A 23,380-nucleotide genomic window follows, 5' to 3' on the forward strand; every position below is an offset into this window, starting at 1 on the left:
AACTCAATAGTGCCCTCTGGTGGGTACAGAAAGATTTGCTCAACTGTTGAAATTATACTTCCATATACCATTAATCCTCTTTGTGGGGGGGCAATCCCCATCTTTATTGTATCTACTCTCAGATTATTTCTAATTAATCCTCCCTCAGCAAGCTGTTAAACTGTATCCATAGCAATGAAAAGCATGAGTAGGAAATCATGAGCAGGAAAAGCAGAGAAGCAATAGCTGAAGTTATGCAACGGACTTCTTCCTATGTCCCAGAAACAAATCAGATTAAAATACTTCCCAGAGCCATCCCCTTCAAGACTGCCTCAGGACCAAGCAATACTGATTGGTCTTGGGCTGCTCCTGGCCTATCCCATGATATTCTTGACTATCAGCCATAGTACAAAAAGGGAAGTTTGGCCACTACTCTCCTCCCACACTTTGCATAGTAGATAAAATGGGGCTCCTGGAAAGTAGGAACTTCTTTTAAATGTATGCAGAATGTAAGCATTACAGACAAAACCGTATAGACATCAATAGAAGTATTAGATTATACTTACATCAAGAGAGCCTTCATTTATGACAAGTAGCCCCATGTTCTTTCTTAAGAGTTTACATGAGTGTCCTATTAAAAGAAATATTCATCAATATCTCAAAAGAGGGGGACTAGTATCTAGGTATGAACCAAGTAGCGATATCACAGTATCCTCACTAAAAGATAAGAATATTGTGCTGAAATGAAGTTCTGGTATTCTCTCAATTACTATGCAAATGAGCCCCAAATTTCTCTAACTAAATACCAAATGTACTACTGTATAGTAGCTTTGATATTATGTGCCAATTCAGTGATAGAAGCTATGCAGGAACTCCGTTTAGAAAAACTAAGTGTGTATGACTTTAGAATAAAACCGTCATGAAAAGCCTCCCTGTCCCTTATCTTTACAAGCAATCTTTTTCTGAGGTAGCATGGGTAGCAATTTTACTTTATAGCTAGGCAGAGACACTATTTAATCCCTCTTCTGATGGTCATATATATACTGTCCTCCTTAATCCAGTGTATTATGCTCCAGAGCTGCCCCAGGTTGACATAATGCTGGCCAGACATATCCATACGGCCTTTTGGGTGACACTGTGTCATCACTGGCTTACTCCTTTTTGTGCCTCTGCCACTGTGGTCTTGTTGAGCAAGGAGCTTCCTGCAAGAGCCTAGCCATCATTTCTGGTGAGGTCAGAATGGGATGCCCATGCTATCCACAAAGAGGAGGTAGAGAGACCCTCTCTTTGTTGATCACGTGGTTGGGCACCCTGTTGTGACCTCAGCAGAAGCGATGACGATGGCTAGGAGCTGCAGGACTCTTGCTGTGTATTTAAGAAGTGAAAATCTTTTGACACCCTGGGACATCAAAATACCCTGGCATATCTGATATGCTGGAAGAATCTTGAACTAAATTAGGAAAAAAAAAAAAATGAACACCAAAGCCTAACCAAATTTACATCTTTGTTTCAATTTAAAAGAAAAACTGTTTGACAGTTAAAAATGTTACAACCAGACTTATGCTTACTACATTACCTATGTTAATAGCAGTCTCTTGCTTGTCTCCAGTAAGGATCCAAATTTTGATATCTGCTTTCATGAGAGTTTCTATTGTTTCAGGCACTTGGTCTTGTAACTTATCTTCTATGGCTGTAGCTCCAAGTAATTGAAGATTCTTTGAAAAGAGCACAGAGCATTACCTCTTAAAAATTGTAATATTGATCCCAAATAGGGCATTGCAAGAGTAATAATATATAAGAACAAGGACTGGAGTTAATATATCTTAAAGTGGAGATGAGGACTTCAAGCCCTGGTGTTAAATTAACCCCTGAGCGATTACCCAGATGGCAACATACAATTCATCCTACTGCACTTTGGCAATGATTCATTTTTTTAAGAGGCTTTTCCTAATCTAAAAAGTTTAAATATTTCTTCTAATCATTAGTTACTGGCAGTAAGAACTTTAAGTTAAAATATGCTAGTATTTTTGGTCCAATTTTTAGCCTTGGTCTCTGGCCATTACTGGACTGCACCCACAAGCACTTGGAACTACAACAGATCTTAACATGCAGCTATATATACTCAAATACCAAAGTCAGAAACATCTGTATCATAATATTTCTGATTTCTGTGTATGGAGGCAAAATCTTGAAGTGAAGAAAGTTGATAGGAAGGAAACCAACTAATTTGAAATGAGCTGCTGAAGGAGAATAACAGAACCTCTTGGAGATCTCTCATTCATAGAGTTGCTATAGGACTACTACCTTTGATCCTTGTTACTATTTTTCCTTGAACTTATTCTTTTCGAGACTAATATCATATGAATGAGAAGTACTGTACAAGGAAATCTGCTGGCTTTTTCTGGAAATTAATACAGTATCTTAAAGACACGTAGGGTCTTTCGCCAGTAGTGATATTTTCAAGAATAAAGGCAAGGAATGGGCTTCCCTAGGTTGCAAAAGTCTTTATCCTTGTCTCAGGGCTGTCTGGGTTATACTTTTTATACAGGTAAAAATGAAAACCACAGCATCCAGGATCAGACATCAAAGCATATAAAATTCTGTTCATTTGATGATGTTTAGCATTTAAAACTGAAGATGTCTACCTTTAATGTTCACACCAAATTTTTGTTTCTCAAAATAAAATTAGACCACTTCAGAGCTAATGTCTTTCTTTTAAAACTATCTGGTCAATTCCAAATTCTGATAGTAAATGTAATACATGCCAACTTTTTATTAGCGCAAATTTCAATAAATGATGATACAAAAAGAATATATTCAAGCATTACCTACTTTTTCAATTAGTTCATAACTTTCTTCAAGTTTTAGTGCTCTGTTCTGTACAGAAGTTGCAGCTCTTTGATAAACACTTAGCCACTCTTGATAGTCACTTTCTGAAATCTCAGCTACAGCAAAACAAAGTGTTCTCAAGCCTAAAGAAATAAATGCAAATAATGTTCAATAAATATCCATTTATAATCCCTTTTAATTTTGGATTCACAAGGCATCTCAAAGCAAAAACAAAAACAACTTTTAAAAAAATCTGAATATGCAGCAGGATTAAGAACTGGGACAGATATATGACTTCTGAATCATCCACAAAAGCTGCAACCATTCTATTACATGCTGATATTGAGAGAGGTAGACATATCTGGTAAACATAAAAAAGTAGCATGTGGAGTGGACATGAAGTTTTTTAAAAAAAATATTTATGTCAGCACTCTTGATTCAATGCTGTCACAGTTTTCCCTTGATACTATCCAATTTTGATAAAGATCGACAGATAACACATGAAAATGCCATAGCTTTCTAACCACACAACTCGCCCAAAAGTAGCACAATAATGAACAAAGGCAAAATGTTTGGAACAACACAGGACAAAATAATTAATTATAAAAAATAAAGGTCATTTAAGGAAAATTGCTTAGAACATAAAATCAATCAAATTGGCACAATTGATGAAAAATGATATGGTATAATTAAATCAAAATAATGTGACCCTGCCATCACACACAAATGATGTACCTCTCAGAGAAGAGCTCTGAACTCATAATCACATGCAGCTATCATCAGTTTGCTACTTACAAAGAAAACTCTCCGGTGTAACAGAATAGCTCATTGCTTCAGATATAGTGAATAACTGTATGTTTAAATTGTCACTGCTTACATTTTTTTATTTATTAACAAAATACAAAAATAACATACAATTAAAAACAAAGCACTGCTTACATTTTGAGCTGTATCAAAGACATAGTACTTATTCACATAGTATGTCTTCTTTATATGATGATATGATATAAAAAATCAAGTAATATGGGAAAGATTTCTTAGTCATCATAAAGAAAACCACTTGATTATAACATACTAACTATATGATGATGTGCATTATGTGCATTTTACAGTAGTCATCAATTGGTAAACTTTCACTGTGTTATTATTATCTTAATGGCTATTTACAGTCATTATGTTAAATAACAGTTCTCACCTTCTGTAGCAAAGAGTTCCAAATGTTTCAATGTAATTTCCTTGTATCTTGAATTTTCAGCCAGGCGATCATAAATTACTGTGTCCTGTAATGACATATAACATACTAAGATATGACTGCTTTTTAATAGTACTGAAAAAAAAGGGGGGGAGTGGGTAAAAGAATGTGGCTATGGTTATGTACCAAAGGGACAGAGCATAATGCTTTGTATATCACTGGGGTGAAGACCGCACCGGGTGATACCCAGAAGCGGGGTGATACCTGGTTGGGCCCTCCACCCCCTTTGTGGCAGGTGGAGCGCACACATGCCCTTCCAGGTTGCTCTGTCCAGGACTTCCTCTCAGGGAGAAACCCTAGGATAGAGGAGAAGGGCCACTATGCTGCTGATGCCCTCCACTAGCTGCCTTCCGGGTCCAGCATGGACTCAGAAGGTAAGGGCGGGGAGGGAGCCTGCCTTCTGAGTCCAGTGAGGACTCAGAAGGCATGGGAAAGAGAGAAAAAGGCTGCCTTCCAAGTCCTCCATAGACCTGGAAGCTGGAGGGGGGGGGGAGGCTGCACTTTTGGCTCCACCTTCATAAGCCCTAACCCCTGGAAGCCCCACACACTGGGTGACAACCCAGCTGGAAATGCCACTGTTGCACATACTGTATAGGTCCATGATATTCCTTAGAGGCAACCAGTTGTGCAATCCAGCAATTCCAAAATGCTGCAGCAGAGCTGGTTACAGAGAACACATAACTCTCTTGTTTAAACAATTTCACTGGCTAATGGTGTGTTTCCAGACATAATTTAAACTGCTGGTTATAACCTGAAAGTTCTGTACCAATTGGATCTACATTATATTTAAACACTGTATCTCCTCATATGAGCCTGCCTGAGTTTTAAGTTCACTCTAGTGATGTATTTCTTTACTAAGTTTCTTCTTGAAGTTAGCAATGAGTAATTTCAGCAGTTTTCTTCCTGCTGTGAGAAAGTCTTTGAAAACCACACAGTTTTTGAAGGCTATTTACAATTCAGAAGTTATTCTGTGCAAAATGTGCATATGGTTGTTTTGTGCAAAATCTATGTAGGAAACAATACTTCTACATGCAAAATATTATTTCAGTGCAGAAGTACGAATTCTTGTACAGAAAACACTGTTTTCTATGTAGAACATGCTGTAATTGGATATTTATTGTGTGTAGAATTAGCACATGGTTGGGTAGTAAAGTCCCCGGATGGGGTAGTTCTTCAAACTCAAGGGCATATCCTTCAGCAATGATGGTGAGTACTCACAAATTAGATGTTATGACAGCCCAAGCATCGAGATACTGGAAACGTCTAAAATCATAGAAAGGCTGGGGAAGGAAGTGCTCACAAGTGGAAAGGCACAGATGCTTTTTACCTTGTTTGTCCTTCTTTTTGAAGGACTGGCGGTACCGAGGTTGGGTGGTATTGCATTTACCAGAGGAGGAGGAAGATTGGGAGGGAAACATTTGCCTCCTTGATCCCAAAGGGCTGTATGACCTAGACTGAGTATAGGCTGGTCGCTGCCAACCCCATCAACAGGAGTTCCTATATTTCTTCACAGTGGTTTTCATTTTATGGTTATAATCTAGCTTCTCATCTGTTTCCTTATTAAAGAGTCTGAAATCATTGGAGGGCATGTCCTCCATGGTAGCCCGGGCTTGATGTGATAGGTCCGAGGCTTGTATTCAGGCATGAAGATGGAGAGCAATCGAACCCGAAAGCACCTTTGAATGCAATCCACAGAATGGCAGGCAGAATTAATCTGTTCAGAACTTATGGCTTGACCTTGAGGAGCCCACCATCATCCTGACGGTCAGAAACCATTGTTAAAGGCCTTTTATGAGATGGAGATGGCAGAGAAACTGAGACAGTAGCACTCAGGGACATATGAGGTTTCAAGGCCCACTCATACAATAACAATTGAAGGTAGGAGAGCCGATTTTCTTCTGTCCTGAGGCATAAAGGCCCTGCAGTGGGTGCAGGTCTATGTATTGTGCCTCCCACCCAGGTAGAGTGGTTGTCTTGCCAGGGGATTTTTGCACCACACTCATTGCATCTCTTAAAAGACATAGATTGGGAGGCCATCCGTGAAGAAAATCACAAAGCAGAGGTCAAAAGGAGTCAAAAACCAGAAATAACATAATGCTGAAGCCAATACCGAGTAGAGAAGTCAAAATCCAAAGCCAAAACCAAGATCTAAAGCTGATTTTGAAATGAAGAGCTATTCTAAGAATCAGTTCCTTTGATGCTGTTAGTGTGGCGGACAAAAAGGAACTGAAGAAAAAGAGTGGGAAAGCTAGAGGTATATATAGAGTAGGTGGAACTACCACCAAAAAGTCTTCCCTAGTGATTCTAGACTGTTCCAAATATCTCTGCACAGGTGCAGGAAAACCCATTTGTGTGATTCACAGAGGCCACGACGAAGAACTTAAGATAGAGCCTTAGAGTATTATTTCTGTCTCTGCACAGTATCTTCCCACCAAAACAGTCAGTTTCCTTAATTAAGAAATGATGTTAAATAACAAATGCATTAATTTATTAAAAGGTATTATTAAAATTACTTACAGCGCCTTTGCAGTACAGTCTTAATTTTCCTGTTGGTGTGCGGACAATGACAGACATTCTTTTCCTAGAACTGAAAAAGAGGCACATACCATTGGAAATAGAGTTGAAGTGACCTGGGGTTGGCACAGACTGGCTCTAAAAGCCAGCTTCTCAGTGGCTTGGGGTCATGGCTTCAAGGCGTCTTGGGGTCATGGCTTCAAGGCATCTTGGGGGTGTGGCGTTCAGATGCCACATACCCGGAAGCTGCCCTGAAACTGTGGCGGAGTGGCTTAAAGCCAGCCCAAATAGGAACAGACATTTTCTGCTTCTATTTGGGCTGGATTCCTGACTGATTGGGGTCATGGCGTGTGTGTGCCGCAGCCCCAAGACACCTTGGGTGGGACAGTTTCAAGCTGCCTCTGTATGCCTGTCTGTTCCACTATTTTTCTTTTGAGTGTACATTTTCCCAGACCAAGGAGATAACAGCTTTAAAAAATCACGTGTATACTTACCTTGTGAATTCTAGCACATTCAGCAATTCATATCTTTCTTCCTGTCCAAGCTAGGAAAAAATGAGATACTGATTATTCTTTTAAAATGTTTTAGTGATATTTTCTATTTTAATGATTATTAATAACAAGTGGATCATAACTATTTTGGATGAACTTACAGATTCTATAATTACAGAGTTCGGTGTTCTTCCAGTAAAAACAAAATGAAGATGCTTCGCTGCTCTAACCAAAGCTCCTTCATCTGTAACAAAACATCCCATTATTTTGTGCACATAACAGAGTGAGTAAAGAGTGAAACAATAAAAATAAAAGTTTTCTTTTAAGTATTTTTCCATACTCGACAGTGATGTCTTAAAGTAATAAAAGTATGGCTGGAATTAACTTGTGAACTTATTTCTTCATAAGTGGATTTATGTTTGGAGGAAATAGAACTGACTAGTTTCACAACATCCATACTCAGCAAGAGGTTGCTATTATGTTACTAGTAGGAGAACCAGCGACCAGTGGCCACTGCGCTTCAGGACTGATGCACAACGGGACCCAATGTGCATAGGAACGCTAGCTAAGGAGTGTCAAGGCACACTGGTAGAACCTGATGCACACTGGAACATTTTTGTCAGTGTCCCATTGCACATATTCACAATTCATTAGCAGGGTTCCTTAGCATCTTTGCTATATAGATAAGTATGCATACAGTTATGCAATGTAGTCTGTGATAGAGAATTCCATATTTGCACATTTTCAGGTATATGTGTGAGTGTATGGAGATATCATTGACTTCCAGGGTAACCTCACTTTTCTTTGCACTATTTCTGCTGTTCCTTTCCCCCCAGAAAATATGCATCAATGAGGAACAGACTAAATAGCTGCACAATTTCTCTTACCAGGCAACCTTGCATAGAGAGTAATCAGCACTGTCAACACTGAAATGTAAAATAGGGTCAAGCCTGGGGAGCTTTATGAAATATAGTTGATGTCTACTTCCACATCCCCAAGAAACACCAGTAACACACATTGCGGTGGGAGATGCTGCCCACAGCAGTTTTTCGTTGTGATAACATGATGTATAAGGTTAAGTGTGTATATATATACTTTGCTGATTTGCATTTGTACTAATGCATTTGTATCAATCTGTACATTCTATTCAAGTTATCTTGCATATAAAAATCTACTGTCTTTTATTGAATACCTGGTGGTCTGGTTAGAAAATATCTCTAAAAGACCAGATAAACCCATACTGTCTAGGTATAGCATGCTTCTTGTAGCTGTAACAGCTCCATTGTATGAGATATGATCAAAAGATTTGCTAGTCTTAGTTTTCCTTCCAAACTCACAACTTGGGGCCAAAACAGACAAGCATGGAGGAGCAGCCTCTGGTTGCTCCGTCTACAATCAAGCCCTGATCAGCTCCTTTGCTGGCAGCCTTGGGCTGCCTTAGGTGGCCTCAGAGCAGCTTCCGGCCAGGTCGCGGGCATGTATTATCTGCACACCATGCCCCTGAAGCAGCCGGAAGCCCACTTTTTGGCCCATCTGTTTCAAAACATACCGGCAACTTTAAAGCACTGAATAAGATCAAGGGATTGCATTCTGTTAATAGAAGATTCCACTAAAAAGATCCCCCTGCCCAATTATGTGGGAGCTTTGGCTCTCCCACATACTATAGTTCACCTTTATGCACAATATTATTAGCGTGCAGGGAGGGATGTGTGTGGGTGTTGGATGGGTTTCTTTGAGAAAGAGGGAACAGGGAAGTCCACTTCTGCCAGCGCAATTGAACATGCCTAAATCTGAATTGAATTCAGATTTAGAATTTTAAAAAATCCTCAAAATATTTTAGAAAGAACCTTTACACAGTTTAGTCATTTTCCTTAAAATTAATATTTGTACAGATTTCAGTGCAATTATATAACCCTTACCTGGTGATGCTGCTTGATAAATTATCTTATCATCTTCTCTTTCTGGAACTGCTGTATGGCACACTGCCATCATTGTCAAAAATTCACAAATGATTGGTGCAGTTGGCTAAAGCAAAACAAGCAAACAAGCAAGCAAACAAACAACAAAAAACAAACAGCTTCATTTATATACTGTTTCATACTGAATTAATAGTGTCTAAGCGGTTTACAACTGTAAGCTAATTGCCCCCAACAATCTGGGTACTTATTTTAGTGACCTCGGAAAGATGCAAGCCAGAGTCAAGCTTGAGCCCTTTTGCTGGTATTGAACTCGCAACCTTATGGTTTTGAGTGAGTGGCTGCAATATAGGCATTTAACCACTGCGCCACAAAAAATAATCATAATAATAGAAGATTGCATGATGAATATGCCAAAAATATCTATATATATAGTAGCTATATAAAGTTTAAAAGGTAAAAAACTTGCCCTAAGTCCAACTGCTAGCCCAACTAAAGTATATCCCACTGAATCTAACTATGAACATAAGAAACACATATCTCAATCCCACTGTTTCACTGAGTCCACTGTAGTTGGGACTAACCAGAAATGAGCTATTGCAGTTGCTGGTATTTTTTTAAAATGTTGAACAGACAGTGTGAGTGGGACAGTGGCATCAGGGTTTTTGCAAAATTACAATTTCAAATAATGTTAATTTTTAATTTTTAAAAAAATTAAATGTTATTTTTTAAAAAAATCTTTAAAAACATCAGTTTACCAAATTTTCACTTCAAACACATAAAACTATGTATATGTAAACACATTTATTCTGTGTGTATGCTATCATAATTTTGCTAGTTGTTTATATCACAACATTCACTGTTATATGAGAATAATTATTTGTAAGTAAAATACAGTGTGTCTGAGCCATATGCAGGTGCACTATATGTGGCTTTCAGCTTATGCTGAAGATGTGCTGCAATACAATCAATGGTGCGTGTGCCCAAGCCTCATTATATTCAATGGAGCTTGAGTATACGCATTATTTGCTTTACGTGGGGGGGGGTATGGAATGGATCCCCCGCGGAAGGCAAGGGTCCACTGTAGTACAAAAAACATTGTGGTATGAGAGCAAGTCAATGGGGGGGGGTGTGTTACTATGAGTTACTGCACTGGGTGACACCAACCCTAGTGATGCCACTATCATCTAGTTAGGTCCATTTGCCAGAATAGGGACACAAATTCTGGCTGTAAGGCATTTGGAATGGCATCTTGGATTGGCTGCAGCCTCAGTAACAGTTCTGACAGAAAGACAAGTGTCTGTCTCTTTGTGGTATGTTTGGGCACTGGACTGGATCTAAGGTATGCAGGCTTTAGGAATGAGACCAGGAAACATCAGCTCAGTTCAGGGTTCAGCAGTCCAGATTGTAGAAAGACTCATCATTTCTGGCAATCAATCAATCAATCAATCATTCATTCTGTGCTTACAGACCCAACAATTCTGGCATTCCTGTTTGTCCTGCAGGTGGACTGGTCTGGGTTGAGCACTGGTTGCTAGGCATGCCAACTGATAACAGCAACCCAGTTCTCATGCAAAAGCAAAAGGTTTTGTATGAGTTGTGGCTCTTCTTTCCAACACAAATCTGTGTTGTCTCTTTTGTTCCTCTCCCATTGCAGTCAAAAACGTAATGGCTAAAGGACCAAGCAACATCAGTAGGTTCCCCCCATTTAGATCCTACAAATTACCATGTTTCACACTTTTCCTTTATTTTATACTGAAACATCACCTCTCAGATGCTCCATTCCCACCCCCTGAAATCTTCCAAATGTATGGTTGTAGGACCCATATAAACTTGCAAATCTCAATGAAAATAGTATCTCCTTGAGGATTGGATGTTGCAAAGGAAAAAAGCTATAAAAGAGAAAGCATTAGGTATTCCTTCTAGCATTCCTTCTCTGCTCTGAATTATATCCTTCTGTAATAGAAGTGGCTATCTGAGCTCTTTAAAAAATACATGCTTGCCTGTAACTTTTACAGTCAGCCCTTCTTATACATGGATTCAAGCATCCACGGTTTGAAAATGTTCCAAAAAAAGTATAAATTTCCAATATCAAACCTTGATTTTCCATTTTTTATAAGGGACACCATTTTGCTATGTCATTATATTTAATGGGACTTGAGCATCCACAGATTTTGTTATACACGGGGGATCTTGGAACCAAACCCCAGAGTATAACAAGGGTCCACTGTATTTACGAGTTCAATTAAACTTTATTTAATTTAATTATGCTTTATTCCTAACACATGTGATGACTGATATCTGAGATATAGTTTCCTGTTCATTATATGTAACTTCTATTTTGCTAAACATCTCTGCTGCTTTGAAAAAAAACTATTATTATTTTTGTAACTTACATGTTTATTTTGGAGATTTTCTAGTAATGCTGGATCATTAAATGGTTTGTCTTCTTTGCTTTGTGAACTTTGCCTAAAAAAGATATGTGAAATGAAAATATAGCATAATGTTTAATTTATAACCACAGGTCATGTAGACTCACAGACAAATTAGCACTTTATAATTATTCAGTTTGGAATTGATACATATCCAAGAATGAAATATATATTTATTGTGTGTATTTAATTATTGAAATTTTGATTATTCTTTATTTGAGAATTTATTAATATAGTTGAATTAGTTAACTAGTAGCTATGTAGCTGAACTAGTTAACATCTACACAAGAAACTGAACATTAAGCAGGTTAGTGATAAGACTGATACACACACATCCATCCCCTGCAAAAAACCTCAATGACAATTTTGCAATTTCTAGCTAGATTACATATGCATTTAATCTATTGATGCTTATAACTCAATCATGTCTTGTCAGTACATTATAACCAAGAAAGATTTTACCTTCTCCCTGAAAAGACATGTGTGCTTCTGAAAATCAAAGGAGCTTTTTATATCGGCTCCAGGCTCCTGGGCTGGAGCTGGGACGGGGGATGGAGACAGGGATTATCACTTGCTAAATCGCTGCCAAACCACCATCAGCCTGAGTCCAAGCCAGGTCCCAGCTGCGCTCTGCCAGCACTTTTTAGATGTCAGATAATCCCCATCTCCATCCCACATCCCAGCTCCAGCCCAGGAGGTTGGAGCCAGCTTAAAAGAGGAGTGATAAGCTCCAAAGTCTGACATTGTTTGGAACTGCTCACTTTCAGAGTCACAAGCTGTTTCTCTCATATGTGCCAGATACTGGGTTCAATATGCAGTATTAAAAGTTGCTCTACAGTTAATAATGAGCATACAACATAATTTTTTTTTTTAACAAACACACTTATTGAAGATTAGGGCTTACCAATCATCTATGGAAAAGCCATAATCCTCTGATTCAGGAGAATGACTAAATGAAAAAGAAAGGAGGTAGAGAAAAAGGAACATAGTTAAGAAAGTTAAAAAGTTAAGAAAGGTTTCAAGTTTAGAGTGCATACCAAGGAAAATGAAATAAAACAAGGTCAGAATGCTATTAGAGGATTTGTCAGAAGAAAAAGAGCATCAGTGCCTGTAGTGACCAGTGGGAGGAAGCATAAATATCAAATGTTCCTAAAAGTGAGGGTGCCACAAACTGTGCTAGTAAGAAACAAGCAAAAAAACAAAACAAAACAAAACCCTGAGCTTTTAAAATAAGGCCATTTTTACAAAAAATCTTTTTAAAAAAATCTTTTCTAATATTCTTTTTTTTTAAAAAAAAACCCACATTTTACCAATTTTTCACTTTAACCACAGGAAACTATGTACATGAAAATACTTTTAAGACATGCATATGATATTGTAATTTAAAGGTATAATTTTAATTTTGCTAGTTGATTATGTCACAAATATTGCCATTACATTCAGTGATATATGGGAATTACCATTTATGGTTCAAAACAGACTGCAGAAATAATCCACTTTGAGACCGCTTGAACTGCTCTGGCTAAATGCTAAGGAATTCTGAGAACTGCAGTTTTGTGAGATATTTAGTCTTCTCTATCAGAGAGCTCTGGTGCTACAATAAACTATAATTCCCAGGATTCCCTAATACTGAGACAGGACAATTAAAGTGGTCTCAAAGAATAACATTAATAATAATTTAAAAAAACCTAAGGACGTAAAGCCTAAAAAACACTAAAGACTGTACAGCAGGGGTGGGGATCCTATCTCCTTATAGTGATGTTACATGAGCCCTCATGAGCCTGACTTAAAATTTCCTTCAGCTTAGTTGGTGGTGAGGCACAATGGGAATGTAGTTCATCAAAACCTGGAAGTTCCCCACCCTGCTGTATGGTGTGGTATGGGAGGAGGCCAGTCTGACACCATGAGTTACCACACCAATTGATGCCAACCCTAGTGATGCCACTGAACATAGAAGTTTCCATTTAATGTCACAGCTACTAGCTTTGGAGGAAAAAATAGACTATTTGAGCCGCATTCTTTCTTCTGTTTGTTCTGAATCTAGCACAATGTCACTAGGCGACCCTGACATACAGCATTGAGAGAAAAATGTCTGTCTCCTGGTCTTTCCATGTTTGCATACCATACTATCAATGCACATATAAACAATATCATGATAGTGCCTATGATGCAAATGGTCACACACAAGATTTTGCTAATTAAATCTGACTTGCAAAGAATAAGATGACCTTCTCCCTTGTAGAAACCTAATGAAATGGGATGAAGTGCACAAATGCTTATGCCAAAGAGCCAAAATAAAGTAGTTTCTAGCCACTTTTGAAGTTCAGATGATGCATGCTTCGAAAGCGGCTTGAAACTGGAGCAAAAAGAAGCCAGGACAGTCTGACTCAAGGCGGAAAATGTGCATCTTCATGCCAGCATATAAATGCCCTGACCTGAATGCGGGGCTGTGGCAAAGCAAAGATATGAAAGTGTAAAAACTCCAATGGATGTACAGAGAGCCCGAGCCATATGCAGTCTTCACTTCCATGGCTTCCAGCATACATTTTTAGACTTATAGATGAGTATATACAGTAATGTGTGGAATGTATATGTTTTGTATGATTATGTATGGCTGTGTATGTGTAATCTTTTATGTGTTCATTTCAGAACATTTATTTTTTTAAAATAACCTCCAAAGGAGATTCCACCACACTCAGAGGGGGCATGTTCCACTGTCGAACAGCTCTTACTGTCTTATTGTCAAAGTATAACGCAAAATGCAATTCTCAGGATTCTGCATCATGGACAGAATCTTTGTAGACAGTACAAGCTCTCTGCATCAAAAGTGTGCCTAGAACATGACATGTAAATAGATTTAAAAAGTCCAAGGAAGAAAGCATATGATTATATATTAATAATTTTACTTGGAGAGGGAACACATTATTTTCACTGGAATTAGCTCAGATATGACAAAAACAAAGGAACTGGACAGCCAGCCAGATAATGTTGATTGGTGTTACACTAGTTGTCAAGAAATGAGTAAACCTTTGCTTTCTTACAAAACCCAGTTTTGTGCATTTAGGACATATTCTTTTAAACACAAAGGGTGGTTGGCTGGGCAATGAAACAGAGGCACCCTTACTCTAAGCTAAACATCTCTGAAAACTTGGGGTATGCCCCAGGCATGCAAAAAGACACATTAAAAAAATTCAGGAAATTTTCCCCTCCAAAAAAATTTGGGATAATTTTTTTCCCTTCAGACCAAAGAACGATCTCAGCATAGTATACCCTAGTCTTAAAAAGAAAGAAAAACTTGAAGAGTCTTTGTGCAGATTGAAGTAACCAGTACAAACAGTCATCCAAAATAATGGAATGAGCACATATGGAGGTCACAACTAGCAAAACCCAAGGAGCTTTACTGCAAGAAGACACACGTCTCCAGAACATTCTGGAAGAGTCCTCAGTGGCTCCAGTATAAGACTTACCCATAAGCTATTCCTGCAATAGTACACTTCTTGAATTGCATTACGTTGCATGTCAGGGTGCCAGTTTTGTCAGAAAATATGTATTTAACCTAAACAAAAGTAAAGTTCATTAACGTTTTTCATGTGTCCATTAATATGATTTTTAACATAGTCATCTAAATCCAAATGTTAGTCCCATTTACAGCAGACCCACTGAACCAATGGCAACTTGTCAACACTTAAATGTATCTGATCTAGGTACAAATTAACACTACATTTAAGCCATTTGTTATAGTTAGTTGCACATGGATAAGCTAGTAAACATTTTAGCAAACTGTATGGATAAAATATATCAAAAAGGATAATCTTAGAAAGAAAAGCATTTCCACTATTGGTTAGATGGATAGCATTTCCTTCTTATACATAGATTTTTTATACACGGATTCAAGCATGCATGGTTTGAAAATGTTAAAAAAAGTATAAATTTCAAATATCAAACCTTGATTTTCCATTTTTTATAAGGGACACCATTTTGCTATGTCATTATATTTAATGAGACTTGAGCATCCACGGATTTTGTTATCCATGGGGATCTTGGAACCAAACCTCAGTGTATAACAAGGTTCCACTGTATTGCTTTCCTTGTCATTACATTCATTTAGCACTTGTACTCCAGTTTTGCTTTATGCTCTGTGAGATAGGTGTATGTATACAAACATTCTACGGGTGTCATGCAAATATAAGCTGATCCACTTTCCTCTGTCATAGAGTTCTGACATAATACAGTGCGCCCTTGCCTTATGTGGGGATCTGTTCCAGGCCCCTCCGCATCAGGCAAATTGCACGTATACTCGAACCCCATTGAAAATAATGGGGCTCGTGCATGGTGCGTGCGCCATTTGTCAACATAAGCTTAAAGCTGCACAAAAGATGCCTGCATATGGCGCCATCCCAAGAATATGGGTGATGTCATTAGCTCCTATGATAACATTTCCTGAATAGCTGTGTGGACAGAATTGGTATCTGGGTTTGTGACAAGACTTTGTACCAGTACCAGTATCTATGTCTGTCATGTGTGTCCTCATGCAGGTAAGTAACTGAAACTTGGACATTTTGAAGGCACGTATGCCTTTAGACCAAAGCAGAACTGTTTCTCCAGCATACACCTTCTACTAATAAAAATCAGAACTACTGTGTGATAAGTGACTCTTAAGATGCAAAAAAGAAAAGAAAAAAAAAGAAAAAGAAAGAAAGAAAGTAGTTTGATACATAGCACATTGTTAAACCAAAGCAAATGTTTAAGTCATTTGTCTTCTAAACAAAGCACCCTATTTACAATATAGGATTTTTCCCTAGAACCTATCTATTTCTCATAATTAAAAAAAACCTTACAAAAATGGTATGAATTCGAAGTACAGTAGTGAAGAATTTACATGCTCAGAATTAGGAAAAACAATCTACCTGACCAAGTTCTTCATTGAGATTGGATGTACGAGCCATTGCAGCAGTGTCAGTAGGTTCATAATGCATGTCAATATCCTAAGAAAAGAAAGGGTTGCTTTTTTAAAAGCTGAAGGAAAATTAACGTGTTTTTATGCATATCACATTAATATGATTCTCACTATTTTCAATGGAACTTACTTTCACATAGAACTTACTTTTCACATGCCTGCTTTTATCACTAGGGAATCCTGGGAATTATAGTTTATTGTGGCAGTAGAGCTCTCTGACAGGGAAGGCTACATGTCTCACAAAGCTACAGTTCCCAGACTTCCCTAGCATTGAACAAGGGCAGTTAAAGCGGTCTCAAACTGGATTATTTCTGCAGTGTGTTTGGACCAAGGAAGAGACAGGACCCAGGTTGAAATGAATTATAACTCTGGCCTCAATGAGCTGGCACCAGGGATTAACTCACTGATCATAAAGTCCTTCACCTCTTCTGAGAATACAAGGCAACAGTATATTGCATAAACTCTCCATGTCAACATTCCACTCAACATATGAATGTTAGGGGCAAGTCACATTCTCCTTTCTCTTTCACAAACTGAGTATATGCAAAGGACACAGGTCGTCTTAATACAGCTACATATATTACAGACTGTTAGAACCGAGCCTGTTCCTTTCCACAGTATTCATAAGCTGAATTCAGATTCCATAGCACAGTGAAAAAATGCCAGCAAGTAAGCAAGATCCTGTATGCTGCTGCCTCAACATAGTAACACATAAGGTTGCATTATAAGGGACATTTTAAAATCAATGGAATTAAACAAGAAGAACAATGCAATGAATTTTGAAACTTGTCTTATGGTCAATATTCTCTTACAGTCAATATAAATACCCTACATTTATATCACTGAGGAATACCAAATGTAGCTAGATAACAATGGGTTCTGGAAGCAGAAGAGATACTGTAAATACTCATGTAAAGTCTAGAATTTTAGTCAAAAATTGACCAAAAAACCTGGGTCGACTTATCCACAGGTCAATGTAAGTACTGTACTTTAACTCTTATATATTATTATTATTATATTTATTATTATTATTATTATTATTATTAACCTTTATTTATAAAGCGCGTAAGTTTACACAGCGCTGTACATCAATTATATATATATAATATATATATATATATATAATATATATATATATAATATAATATATATAAAAGGAGCCATCCGCTTTCTCTGAATAAAAGACAAGAGCTTAGCCATTCTGGTAGCACAAAAAGAAGCATGGATCCCCTCTACAGTGGTACCTCGGGATACGAAATACCCAGCTACGAATTTTTCGGGATACGATAAATCCATAGGGATTTATGGGTTCGGTTACGAAAGTTTTTTCGGGTTACGAAAAAACTCCAGCGCTGTTTTAAATGGAGCCGCGGCAGAGCCGCGGCTTTTTTCCCCATTAGCGCCTATGGGTTTTCGGCTTACGAAGGCTTTTCGGGTTACGAAATTAGCCGCGGAACGAATTAATTTCGTAACCCGAGGCACCACTGTACTCTCTCATCCATCCAGCCTTTAGGATGAACACAGTTATGCCTGCCAGAATTTTCTAAGTTCTTTGGGATCATTTTCCTTTGCATCATCCTTTACATCCTTTGTTACATACCCCTATGTTTTACCCTTGACTTATCCACGGGTCATATCAAAATCCATAATTTTGGCCCTAAAACCTGCCCTCGACTTATACATGAGGTCGACTTATAGTCGAGTATATACAGAATACCATTCAAATTTAGAGTTTACAAAGTATTTTATCTTGTCATGACTTACCATTATAAAGTTTTTATACATCTGGTGCATAAAAACCTAAATGTCATCGCCTGAATCCTATTGTTAGTCCTGACTAGAGTAAACCATTGCATCAATGAGATTTACTAATGTGATGTCTCACCATTCAACAACTGATTTAATGAATTACACTAGATGGAACTAACCAACAGGATGCCAGCCTCTTTCTGATTCTAAGCAGGTTTTAGTATATGGAAGGGAGATGACCAGGGAATACAAAGCACTACAGACTGTATTCAGAAGAAAGCAATGACTTTAAGTATTTCTAGCCTAAGAAAACTATATGAAATCAAGGGATTCTCCAAAAGTCATCAGGGAAAAATTTATTCTTTAAATTGCTAATTAAAAGATCTGTGAATAGCATGGCAATGCTCATACTTACCCAATTTATAAAATATGCTTGGATAAATTTCACTACTTCTAATGTAACTAACAAGCTGATTGGAATTAGATTATTGAAGAGAATTATAAATGTCAAGAAATTCAGTCCAAAATTATTAGCACCACCATCTATTAGGGAAAAAGGAAAAATGTGTAAGGTAAGAATATGTACAAAGGTTTGAAATCAACAACACTACTGTCAAAATACATCTCAAGTTATCATTCTGAAAACTTTAAAAAAAATGTAAAACCAACTTCCAAAATTTTTCCTCACATAACCCCAACAAAAATAATTCTCTAGAAGTGGATATTTTTCTTTGGAGAGAGTATACTAGGAATTCTAACTGAAGGTTATTTCCACTCCAATATCAGCTTTTTGCTGGTATGGTGTGGGTGGAAAGGGGTAAACCCATCTTCTCATATGTTGTGGTCCCAAATTTTTCTATCTATTGCCCATTTTTGCCCCACACAGAAATGCAGTATGCATTTCACATATGACCTAGGAAATAAGATACAGCAAATATAAGTTATGCATTTTTACCACCTTTGAAAGATGCAGAAACATGTGGCTTCAAAATTACAGAACTATTTTTTTCTTCATTTTTGAATGTCCTAAAATATATTACCACAATATGGACTTTGGAACTAAGGAATACCAAATGTAGCTTGACAACAATGGGTTCTGGAAGCAGGGGAGAAAACAAAGTTTTGGGAATTGATTTTTTTCAGGATTTATTTCTTCCAACAGTTAAAGCTATCCAGTTTGGCTCTTATTGAGATACTGTGTCTGATCCAGCATCTACATTTAACGCTAGCCTGAAAATATAGAGACTTCTTTAGGAGGTCACTGTTCTTCTACAAAAGGGCTGATGAGTTTTACTCATGGATAGGGACAACTTTGAATTTTCAAAGACTTTTGTATTATCTAGTGAAGAATCTACATTTTGAGTTTGTTTTATTGCCTTGTATTCCCAGTTAACTTGTGGGAATTGGAGGGTTGGTCAGGTAGCCTACTTCCATCTCAAAACAATGTGCAGACGTGGCTCTAACATATTCACTTTCTACTTTTCTCCTGCATATTTTTTTTAAAAAAAACATCTTTGATGGAGAAAGATGTGGTTTCAAAAGTTTGCAGATAATATTTTGTGCCTTTTTGGTTGAATTAACAAAGGTATTAACAGTAGTAGACACAAATATACACTGCCATATGTATATACCCCATCTTACAAGTGATCAATATATGTGGATATAAAATCATGAGTCAGTATGAAGAAACATACTGTCATCTGACATTAATAAAACAGGGTTGTAACAGTTATTTTATTTTGTGAATTTAATTAAATTTAAATAACAGTTTGGTAACAAATGACACAATTGTATTTGTTGCTTACAGTTTAGATTGATATACCAGTCTTTCTCCTCATGTTTTTGATTCCATATAGCTGACCCAATGGAACAAATCAAAGATATAGCAATAAGAATGCAGAATAAAAACAAAATTTGGATATTTGTAATTCTTTCCACATTGGATAGTTTAAGAGGTGGGCTTGTTGAATTCTGTAGTTGAAATAAAGAGAGATTCACAAGTAAGAACAAACACCTTTAATTTTGATTTTCTGATTTAAAACCACATTTTCATATATTTTTTTCTATAAAAAGATACAAATACACATCTACCCTGTTTCAGAAATGAAAAAAGTCATTTGCCAATGTGGTACATTTGAACCAAAAACGTACATTTTTCTGTGAAACAGATAAAGTAAATTTTAAACATCAGTTCATAAGATGGTAAAGTAAAAAAAAAAAAAAGCTAGAATTATATCTGTTGACATATTTGAAATGATGTAATTATACATGCTGAGCAGAGACCATCAGAGTTTTTGCCAAGTGTATGCTCAACCAAGTCCAAAGCATGCATGGCCATCTGTGATTTGTGATGTTGTTGGCTCCAACTTTATTGAGCATGCAATAGCACTGCACTGAAAGGAAGGTAGTGATTAAATCTGTATAACAATCAGGCACATGGCTCTACTTGCTCCTGTCTAGGAATATCATAAACACTGGCTGGCTGTACTTAAGCAAGTACATATTACTAGGGTATATAAACAAAATTATGTAAAAGTTGTTCATAATTGAAAAACAAACCTGCATGAGTTTTGTGTCATGCCCTGTGTAGACAACTATACCATGAACCCACTGTGTATTTCTTAACTGAGCTCCACGTAGAAGAATTTGATCAGGTCCCAGTGGAACAGTGCTAAAATGAATGAAATGAAAGTTAAGCAGAATTCAAAGTAAAAAAACTGATTTAATGAAAATATTATTTAATATTAACATACTTTTTCTGTTTCTGACTTTTTCTCATCTTGAGATATCAGTTTGCAATTAATGGAAAAATACAGAAGTAGAAGGAAATTATATATTTCCTTTTCAGACAGAGAATCTGTGGGTTTGAAGAAATGACAGAAGGCTTCTTTATACCAGATACAGCCTTTCAAAGGTATTTTAACTGGAGAGAAATAGAAACAGACGGGACAAAAGGAGTAGTCAGAAGCCACTCCTGCCCTGATTCCAGAAGGATCACAGTGACCACATGCTGCAGCCCTGAGGGTGCCTGCTGCCATGGTCCCAAATGGACCGTGGCAAGAAGATGTGCTTTTTTGGGGCCACCTTAGGAGGCCCCAGTGCAGCATTGGCACAGCTTCCGTGCAGGTTGGGGACACACATCATATAATCATCATGCCCCCAAGCTGTGTGGAAGCTGGCTATTTAAGCCCACCTGTTTCGGGCCATAATCACTTTATTTTATAGTGCAATAATTATGCAGTTCAGAAACAAATCCTTCAATCAATACAAATTCAACCAAAACAACATGCTTTAAAAGAGCAACTTTAAAAAAATAATTATTATTTAAGCTAGTGGCTATAACATCTAAACTGAATTTTGCTAGTTAATTTTCTGATTTAGTCCTATATTGGGGTGTCTTACACATTAATGCAAAAATACTTTTTAAAATTAAAAATGATTTCAACCCAAAAATTGTTTTGGGGGGTTTAAAACTTTTTATGCACTCCCCCACCAACCACCTGCAGTAAGGTACAAAAATTATATAACATTTCTTCTTACTTACTAATTTTTAAACTAAACTAAGCTCTTTTATTTCTATTTTTGGAATTATTTCATTATTATGCTCTTCACTGCATCTGATACAGCATAAATACCCTTTAATCAAGGTTGATCATACAATATACAGGATTCCAACTGTAGCTTCTCCATTGCTTCATACTAATTTTTCTTTATTGCTATTATACCTAAATTGCCCAATGCCCTAGTCATTAGCTGTTAGGTCTCTGCCCACAAATGGTATCACGCAGTAAGTCAGAGCAGTGCCATCACTACCATTTTCTTTTTGCTCATTTTTTAAAAATTAAAGATATAAAGAAAAGAGTAACAAGAAGGCAATGATAACTGTGCATAGGAAATAGGTGTTAGCTGAACTTTTATTATCTTTAAGTATTTATCTGCATCAAAATTCAATTTTTATGCGGCTATTATGGGTACAAAATTTGTTCTCCCTAACATCTGATTGCATTAGTGAGAAAATCAGGAAGGTGTCCATATACTGTGTGTTGTAGTATTGTGATGGAAGTTGAACGGTTCATCATAGGTCAAATAAGGTCAAACGTTTGACTGCTGCTTCCATTTCTGGTTCTTCTCAAATCTGACAATTTTATATTTTCCTTGATGAAATATCTTAAATCACTGCTGCTGAACACTAGGTCAGTAAGCAAAAAGACTTCTGTAGTCTAGTACCTCCACAGCAAACACATCACTGAGGGGAAATTACTCTATCGTCTGTCAGTACACTTAATTTTTGGCTGTAAAAGCAGGTCAGATCTGATACATAATTTGACTGGTGTACTGTTCACATATATTATGATGTATTGTTAATTATATTAAGACACTATCTAGTTATTGTTAACTTGTTTGAGAAATAATTTTGTGTAGAATGTATCTGTGTTAAAATTATTGCAGGTTTTCTCACTTACGTCAGGTGTAGGTAGATGGTGCCCAACTATAAGCACCCAGGGAAGCCATTTGCAGATAATTTCCGCTGCCAATATAAAAATTTGTTGATAATAGGCAAAATTCAGAATCTACTACTTAAAGTTTTGCAGGAAAAGGTCTGCACTACCTCATACAAGATCATAGAATTGTAGAGCTGGAAGAGACTTCAAGGGCCATCCAGTTCAAACCCCTGCCATGCAGGAACTCACAATCAAAGCACCCCTAACAGATGGCCATCCACCCTCCAGTACTTAAGGTGGAGGGAGAACAATTATTATTATTTTCTGAATTTGTGGATTGCTAATGAATCAAAACAAGACTCTTGAAGTGAATATCAAAATGGCACTATTGAAACATTTCTTTCTCCTTTATTGCTCTAACAAGGATTGATATTATTCTTATTAATACAATCAACTATTCTTTATATGTAAACTATGCTAGTGACTCTTGAGGTCTCTATTTAAGCTCCAAAATACAGAAATAGTTTAAACACATCACTTTATTAGCTAATGCATGTCATATCTACCATGCTGTTTGTGTATAAAGCAGTAGTTTTACTACAAACTAGATCTTCAGACCCCAAAATACCTTAATTTATCTCTTTTAAGGCAGTTGATGCTTTGCAGCTACCATCCCAATGATTACATTATAATACCAGACTCTAAATGCTCATTGAGAGAAAAGTTGAGTGGAAACTGGGAGAAAACTTCAAATTGGCATATTAATTTTTTAAAAGGTTTCAACCTGATAAATGTCTGTCCTTCTCAAGGATAGAGCGA

At 37.1% G+C, this 23,380-nt stretch overlaps 1 protein-coding gene across 4 annotated transcripts in view; it reads right to left on the reverse strand.

Annotated features, from left to right (window-relative positions):
* The window catches only part of ATP8A1 (ATPase phospholipid transporting 8A1), a 101,924-nt gene that overhangs the window by 34,998 nt on the left and 43,546 nt on the right, over positions 1-23,380 (reverse strand). For 3 of the 4 annotated variants that reach the window (XM_042467494.1, XM_042467495.1, XM_042467498.1), the window contains 15 exons: positions 20,679-20,790; positions 19,925-20,090; positions 18,535-18,662; positions 16,321-16,398; positions 14,881-14,969; positions 12,318-12,362; positions 11,378-11,450; positions 8,985-9,090; positions 7,227-7,309; positions 7,069-7,118; positions 6,578-6,647; positions 4,004-4,088; positions 2,812-2,951; positions 1,556-1,694; positions 546-610 (listed from right to left, as the gene is read on the reverse strand). In XM_042467494.1, the coding sequence (XP_042323428.1) occupies positions 546-610; positions 1,556-1,694; positions 2,812-2,951; positions 4,004-4,088; positions 6,578-6,647; positions 7,069-7,118; positions 7,227-7,309; positions 8,985-9,090; positions 11,378-11,450; positions 12,318-12,362; positions 14,881-14,969; positions 16,321-16,398; positions 18,535-18,662; positions 19,925-20,090; positions 20,679-20,790 (1,429 nt within the window). The remainder of the gene's footprint in view (positions 1-545; positions 611-1,555; positions 1,695-2,811; positions 2,952-4,003; positions 4,089-6,577; positions 6,648-7,068; positions 7,119-7,226; positions 7,310-8,984; positions 9,091-11,377; positions 11,451-12,317; positions 12,363-14,880; positions 14,970-16,320; positions 16,399-18,534; positions 18,663-19,924; positions 20,091-20,678; positions 20,791-23,380) is intronic. The other variant, XM_042467496.1, reaches the window with a different exon arrangement.

The sequence above is a fragment of the Sceloporus undulatus genome, chromosome 5 (assembly GCF_019175285.1).
Source record: "Sceloporus undulatus isolate JIND9_A2432 ecotype Alabama chromosome 5, SceUnd_v1.1, whole genome shotgun sequence".
Taxonomy (NCBI): domain Eukaryota; kingdom Metazoa; phylum Chordata; class Lepidosauria; order Squamata; family Phrynosomatidae; genus Sceloporus; species Sceloporus undulatus.